An 8518-nucleotide genomic window follows, 5' to 3' on the forward strand; every position below is an offset into this window, starting at 1 on the left:
AAAAAAAAAAAAAAGGAACCCTGTATGGTTGAAGAAAAGTGATAATGTTCCCTTGAACATAAATTTGAAAATAAAATATGTAAAAGAGAAACAAGGAATCAAAAAAAGGTGTTGGAAAAAAAAAACTTTTGACAGGAGTATTTCACCTAGTGTTATTTTTCACTACAATCTACAATTATCCAATCACAACAAAGAATTATGTGAGGGTCAGCCAGTTATAAGTGTGGTCTTCATGATTGTAATTGGACAATTGTAGTGCAACAATTTTAGGTGATATGCTCCTGGATTCAAACTTCAGTATTTAGTGTATCAAAGGAATCTAAATTCCTCAAAGAGGAGAAAAAGTCTATAAAGTGCATTGAAAGAATCCCAGCTCTCCACTGCATGAAAAGAAGGTGCACATGAGAAAGAGTAAACATGATTAGAGACCTGCGTATTTGAAGGCAAAAATGGCAGCTCAGACCTCCCAGGGTAAAGAGACAGGTTGGCTAAGTAGCTCTCTGCAAAGAATTGAATTAATAATAATTTTGTCAAAACTACTTCCCACGCAAACCACTTAAATAGTTTACAACATAAAAGAATAATTGAAAACCCAGACAGAAGTAACTGACGTGCTCCAGACTTCAAAACACCTATACAAAGTGATCCCTGCATCAATTTTGCAGCATCGACAATGACAGGTTCACCATCATTAGGCGATTTAGCTGCCGCACCAATTTGAACAATGCATTTGCAGTCATAAACAATAACTAGAGACCTACAGCACGTTATGGCTGAAAGAGATTCCCAAGCCCTGAAAAAAAGAAACAACAGAGATATTTAATCTAAAGACAGGACACAAGAAATAAATACGTTTAGTCCTTGTATATCTTTCAATTTCAGGACACTAGAGCACCTTATGTTTAAGATTTTCTTATCCAATCAAAAAACAAATATATAAACAATGAGGCTGTTAACTGTTTGTTACCCTTCTTTTAACAATTTCAAGCAAGCAAACCCTACCACTCCAATATTGCATTATTTTTTAATTTCAGAAGCATCACCGTTTGGAGCTCTACTAGATACAGAAATCAAACTACTTAAAAATTAAAAATTTGTTTCCGGCAGCGCTCACAATGGTGATTTATCTTAGGAAAACATAATATAAGAAGAATTATAGATAGATAGTTTAGGAGACAATTTTGAGTAACAAAGGATAACTCAATCATCAGCAATGCCTCCCTTGGCACCTAGCAAGGCACTTTTGGGTTTTGATACCAACCATTTGAAACCTAAAATTCCATTTTATCCAGACAAAACCACATTAGGCATGAACAAGCAGAATATACAAAATGCTTATTCAGATTTTGGAGGTTACCTTAAACAATTTGGTTACAAACTTGAATGGAGAAATTTTTGGAGACAATAGTTTATGCGTTCTGAAAGTGAAGTATTTCATTTTATTTACTCCTATTGGGAGACATAGAAGTGAGTTACTGGAAATCAGCCAAGTTAAGGAACAATGCTGGTAAAAGAAACCAAGCAATAAATGGATTTAAGTCGAATTTATCTCAAGCCAAGCAAGGTAAGAAAACCATGATATGAACCGTCTCAGCATTATATGTTGTTCTGGGTTAAAATACAAGTGTAACATGATCATTATATGTTGGTATAAACTCTAAAAATTTATGAACCCACCATTGAAAAGCCATACATTTGTGAGAAAATCAAGTAAAAAATGAAAAGAGAAGCATGGAATACCAAAATATCTCAGAGACAACCCATTCAGAAAGTTGAGGATAAAATACTTGGCATTCCACTCCTTGAGGGTCTACCTGATATCAATATCAAGGATACATTAATCCACTTCCATTCAATTTAACATGCACGTGAGCATATCTGGTGTGCATGGCTGTGGAAGAAAACAGAACACAAAAAGCCTATACACAGGCCTTTACCAGAGTGATAGATTTTGGTCGGATAGATAACCATACTAGTCCAGTTAATATACTGGTCACAGCCAAACCAAGTGTTAATAGATCTGCTCTAGACTGTGAACTGATAAGAAAAGAGAAAGCACAATCATTTAATCTTACATTTATGATCATAATAACCTCAAATAACAAAAAGATTGATATGCTGGCAGCAAAACCTTGAAATGAATGAAAAATATAGGATTAAAGTGCAAATTCTGATCATAAACGGTGTTCAATTAGCAATATTATTCCACATTAGTATAAATTTCTATAAATTCACAAATTAAAAAAAAAAAGCAACAAATTAGCACAAACTACTTTAATCTGTCCTAAGCCTAAGATTAGTTGAGCAGTTAACTCGCCAGCAAATCACAAGTACCACTAAACTAAGCAAACGATTAAATCAAAATTTTAACTTCCTACAAGTAAAGCAACAAATTAACCTAACATTAGTTGAGTGATTAATGCATTTAAACCGACATGCAATCCTCTAATCCAATTTAACTGGAATTACACTCAAAATGCTTTGTGAACAATTAACTAATAATCTTCGCATTAATGGAACAAAAAACGAGACAAAGATATCTCAAAATGTAATATAAACTTTTAGCTCAATTAAATTAACAGCAAATAATAAAAATATTCTAACAATAATATAAAAGATTACCTGCTAGCATCGGCAACGGGAGCAATCCCTGAGACTGCACGGTTAAAGAGAACGGTTAACAAAGACGCTCCTCCGACGTAGATTGGCAAGCTCCGGACTGCGTCGTCGTTCTTAGAGACCCAATCGGCGATCCAATCCCGGCTTGGCTTTGGTCCTTTGTAACTTCCCTTTTTATTTAAGATAAAATGGCGATTAGTTCGTCAATAATTACGTTTAAAATGCAATTCAGGGCGTAGAGACAGGGGGAAGGGATTCACAGTACCCGTTGAATAGAAGAAGCCCTAACAAAGCGCGGGAAATTAGGAAGAGGAAGATGAGGGCGCCTGGGGGTCCATTGAATGCCGATGTGGAGGATCCTTCCCGCTTCCATTGACAATAAATTACTCCTAATAATTTATAAAAAATAAAAATAAAAATAGTGGAGATAATATCTGCTTCCTCCGGCCAAGAAGGAAAAAAAAAATATATCGGCTTTTGTTCGTTGAATGGCGGGAATGAGACGAGGCTGGTTAGACTTGCTTGATGTCAGCCGTTAGATTGGATTACTTCAATGGTGTCATTTAGTATTTTGATTAGCACATAAGTTGTCTTTATCGCTTTAAAGAAAAGAGCTTATCTTGTCCACAAAAGAAATAAATTAGCTCATAAGTTCTAAGCATTAGGAGAAAAATTAAACTTTTACTAATAATTAATAATAATAATCTCTTTGTTTCGAATTAAATGTTAATATATGAAATTACTCCATTAACTTATTAAGTTACTATATTAAATTTTACTCTATTAAGTTATAGGACATTAGAACTTATTTTAATTTTTAAATTTTAAAGGGGAAGAGGTTATTATCTTATTAGATACTTATAACTGTATTACAAGTTTTAAATTTTAAGAAACTTATATTAATTTTTAACCTTAATTTAATTTTTCAATGATGGAATTAAAGATAATTTGTAAATTGTATTGATTGAGATGAAGATTACATGATATTCAAGTCTATAAAACAAGAGTCACTTATATTGAGATGAAGATTGCATGCTATTCAAGTCTATCGCCATGTACCAGTTATCATTAGACTTTGTGACATTTCTAACCTAATCTCATCACACCTACTACACCTACACTTAGACATTTCAAAAATAAAATAGATATGTATGATTATTATACCAAAAACTATATTACATTTTTTTTTCAAATCAGATTTCATAATCCAATTATATGTTGCTCTAATTGTTAAAAAAAATAATATTTTAAAAAATTCTCTAAACCTATTCAATTATATGTTACTCTAATTGCTAAAAAAAAGTAGACGACATAATATTTTAAAAAATCTCTAAATTATTTTTAAAAAAATTAAATAAATTTTTATATTTTTATTGGTATGATAGCATAATAATGTGGTAATTTTTATCTTCTATACCAACGTCAGATATAAAATAACAAGTGATATTTTAATTAATAATAATTAATCAATCATTAATAATAAAAATTTATTTGATCTAAAATAAAAATATACAAACTTAATTGAACATAATAAAAAAATAAAAAAATTTTTAAATAATTTAAAATTTTATTTAAAAATTATATCCAAATAAAATATATATGATGCCTCTGTCACCCTATTCGCATCCTCTAATGCTACCTTTGCTTAAATAGTCGAAAATAATAATCCCGACGCTGTTGACTATAATGTTGAAGCACTAAGATTTGGAGTGAACAATTATTATACCTAAAACCATATTAAATTTTGTCAGATCCAATTATATGCCACTCTAATAGCCGGAAAAGGCAAAATATATGTGATGGCTGTTAAGGTTTCCAAGAGCAGGAAAATAAGCTATCTTCCCTACCACCTCTCCGAACTTCCGTCATACACTTATCATTAAGTAAAAAACCTCAAATAATTGAGGGAAAAATATTTTCATATTTTTAAATTTTAATTAAAATTTTAAACAAAGTTATTAGTTTTCAAAATAACCACTTTAGTATAAATACGGTTAATAGAGATTATGAAAATATGAAAATATTATTTTTTATTTATTTTAAAAATTAGTATTATATATTTTTATTAAAAATATATAATAATAATTTTTAAAATTGATAAAAATAAAATTATTATTTCAATACTATCACATCATCAAATTAATATAAATATTAACAGTTAACTAACGATTAGATTTATGTGTTCAGTGAATGATTTTTTTTAAGGTGAAGTGTTTATTTCACAAACTAATGAATTCGTTTAAAATTTTAATTAAAATTTAAGAAAATGAAGATATTTTACCCAATAATTTATATTTTTTAAAATAAAAAATTGTGATCTCAAACATAATCAAGAGAGTTTTTTTTTCATTTTTCAATTGATATTTGAATTTTTTTTATTAGGCCTTAACCTTTTGCTTTTCAACGTAAATTTTCACTAAGAAGAATGAATATATATTCCTTCCATTTCACAATTAGTATTTGTCTTCTATTTATTAATCAATATTTTTAAAATTCAACTGTTTTTCACTTATAAATCATTATTAAAAAAAGTTGAAAATAGAATACTCTTCTAAAACTTTGAATAAAATAGTTTTCATGTATATATTTGTTTAAGTTTAATTTAGTTAAAGTCAAAATTGAAATAATTTGATGACAAAAAAATCAAACTAAAATAGCATTTATGAGAAAGAGGGAGCATTATTTTATTACTCCAAAAATTCATTTTTAAAATTATAATTGCTTTATTTGCTTCTATAAATAAAGTTTACTTTTTTATTTTTAAAATAAAAATAAAAAAGTAATAAAAAGGGCAATCAAGTTGAGTTTTTCTTTTTGAAAAAAAAAATCACCTAAAATATTTTTGGATGTTTGGTCACTTTCGACCAAAACAATTCTTACTGCTTTTTCACGTCAAAATAAAAATGAATGGTTTAGAAGGTTTTGTGACTTTTATTTTTTTACTTTTTCTTGCGCCCTTTGTGGACTTTTATTTATTTTCGATTAGACAAATAACCGACATGATAAAAACGACCATGAAGTCACTAAAAAAAACCAACCAATAAGAATGCGTCACGTGTCTAAAAAATATCATGTCATTTTTATTTTTTGATTTCTTTGAATGTCGTTATAACACTACATCTGCGTAAGCTTGGAAGATAAGTAACGTTTGATATCAAGAAAGTGAAAGTACATTTCTTACCATATATCTAATTAAATTATATTACAGTATTTGTTTTGTAACAGACAATTGCAATGTAAGATTGCAATACAATCACATTACAACCATTGTAGTCCAAAAACAATGCAATCACATTACATTGCACTCTGTAATATTTTTAAAGATAACTTTACCCTTAAATTTATTTTCTTATTAAAAATATTTTATACTGTTATAACTAAAATAAAAATATTAAAATAAAATATATAATATAAGAATCAAAAATTAAAATAAAATAAAATATAAAAAATTAAAATTTATATAATATAGGTAAAACAAATTAAAATAAAATATATAATATAAAAATATATTAAAGAAATAAAAATAAAATATATAAGATTATAATAATAAATAAAAATAAAATATATGACATTAAAAATATATTTAAGAGATGATATTATATAAAAATTAATAATAAAAAATATAAATATATTCAAAATAAAATATATAAGATTATAATAATAAATGAAAATAAAATATATGATATTAAAAATATATTTAAGAGATAATATTATATAAAAATTAATAATAAAAAATATAAATATATTAAACTTGTTTTTAATAACTAGGGATAATTTTAAAAATTAACATTACATTTTCAACAAAGTACTTGTAAACCAAACGCTGCAATGTTATTTTTTCTGCATTTTAATCATTATTTTAGTTGTATACCAAACACTATAATGTTATTTTTTTTACAATCACATTACTTGCAATCAAATTACATTGTAAAGTATCAAAACCACTATAATGTTAATGTGGAGACTATACTCTGAGAGCCAATAGCTGCGGAGTTGAGCCCTCCTCGAGTAAATCCATCCAAAATTATTCAGTGCCGCGGAGTTTGAATTGATTGCACACCGACCAGATGTTGGAGGAATGATGGTACATACCTATGAATGTGGAATCGAGGAGGTAATGCTTCTAGAAAATGATGGGTGGTATGAGGCAGTTGTACTGGATACAAAAGCTGCAATATTATGTTTTCAGATAGTCCGGCGAATGAAGATTAATTTAAGAAAACTACAACCTTTTTGGGGTAGGGATATTCGAACACAGTGGCATTATGGGCCGCAAGAGTTTGATATAAGATAGGCCAATTCCTATAGACATATTTAGGCTTTCCTTTGGAGGTTGTTTAGGCATCTAGGAAAATATGACAATTTGTGGTGGTTTTAAAACTGAATTGGATGAGTAGATATCTAAAAATGCTTTCAATAGGAGGTCAAGTAATTGCGATAAAATCAATGTCTGAGTGGCTTGTCTATTTTTTTTAGGCTACTTTTCAAGATGGTTTAGGGAGTTCAAAACGAACTAGATAAAATCTAGCAGAGGTTTCTATAGGATAGTAATGGTAAGAATGGGAGAATTCATTGTGTTAATTGGAATGCAATTTGCATAGAAATTTGACTGGTTTTGGTTGAGTTGATCTAGAAATAAAATATTGACCTTTACTAAATAAATAACTGTAGAGATTTCGAAATGAGAGAGATAACTTATGGGGAGAGTTCTTGATAACAAAGAATGACTATGAGCTAAAATGTCCTTTTGCCCAATGCTGTTGTCAATGGTAAAAGTTCTAATCTTTGGAAAATTAGTGTTCTCCACCTTCGCCTACTAATAAACTTTTGGACTTGTGGTAAGTACTAGACATTCAATAGCATTCTGGCATGATGAATGGATGGATGATATTATTCTCCAGAGTGAATTCCCACACCTTGTTGCACTTTTTACTAACAAAAATGGGAGATTACAACGTTTTGGAGAATGACACAATAACATTTGGTAGTGAAAAATTAAATTTTAATGTCAATTATTTGGATAGGAATTTGAATAGTGCACTCGATTTTAATGATTCCATGACAAATGGAGTTATTTGGAAGCCTGATGGTATGTACTCCTCTAAAGCATTTTATCATTTCGTGACAACTACGCAGTGTGACAAAGAAGAACTTTGGTGCAAGATGTGGAGAGGGTTTGCACCTTATCGAGTTGAAAGTTTTTGTTTGCCAACTTATGTAGAGGAAGGTAGCAGTGAAACATGAATTTGCTAAACGAGAACTTATTGGTGAAGAGCAAACAGTTTGTTTCTATGCAAACAAAGCAAGGAAACGATAGATCATCTATGTGTTTTACTTACATCCAATCTTTAAAGGTATGGAATTCATGGTGTGCAGGATGGAATTTTCATTGGGTACCGCATAATAATTGCCATTCGTTCTTCTTATTTTAGAATTTTGTCAATTTTAGCAATGAAATATATAATGTCTGGATCATAGCAATTACATGGTCTTTGTGACTTTTTTGAAATGATATGGTGCTTAATTGTAAGACTTAGGATATTCAGTAGCTACATGATTGAATCAAACTGAGAATTGCAATTTGGTTGAAAGCAACATGGCCTAATGTAGTAGAGTCGACTGAGTAGACTTAGGATATTTTCAAAAGCATAGCAAATGTGCAAATTCTACAAAAAAGCAAAGCTGTAAGACCTTAATTAAATTGGATGGTGCCACTTCTGAAAGTTTAGGTGAGGTGGGAATTGGGGGTCTTTTGCTTAATGAATTTGGTTTAATTGAGATGATGTTTTCCAAATCAATTGATATAAGTGGCTCTCGTTTAGTTGAAACATTGACTATTAGAGAAACTTTCATTATTTTTGCAACTTCTGGTTAGGTTTAAGAATTTAATTTGTGGATT

At 29.2% G+C, this 8518-nt stretch overlaps 1 protein-coding gene across 1 annotated transcript in view; it reads right to left on the minus strand.

Annotated features, from left to right (window-relative positions):
* CCB4 (cofactor assembly of complex C) overlaps window positions 1-3145 on the minus strand; it is a 5063-nt gene extending 1918 nt beyond the window's left edge. Inside the window, exons 1-6 of the mRNA XM_021437878.2 lie at window positions 2885-3145; window positions 2623-2789; window positions 1938-2037; window positions 1741-1814; window positions 612-793; window positions 329-500 (exon numbers count right to left, since the gene is read on the minus strand). Of these exons, the coding sequence (XP_021293553.2) occupies window positions 329-500; window positions 612-793; window positions 1741-1814; window positions 1938-2037; window positions 2623-2789; window positions 2885-2992 (803 nt within the window). The 5' untranslated portion in view covers window positions 2993-3145. The remainder of the gene's footprint in view (window positions 1-328; window positions 501-611; window positions 794-1740; window positions 1815-1937; window positions 2038-2622; window positions 2790-2884) is intronic.
* Between the last annotated feature and the right edge of the window lie 5373 nt (window positions 3146-8518).

This window comes from Theobroma umbraticum, unplaced genomic scaffold, assembly GCF_002168275.2.
Source record: "Theobroma umbraticum cultivar Fairchild unplaced genomic scaffold, ASM216827v3 scaffold_20.0, whole genome shotgun sequence".
Lineage (NCBI taxonomy): Eukaryota > Viridiplantae > Streptophyta > Magnoliopsida > Malvales > Malvaceae > Theobroma > Theobroma umbraticum.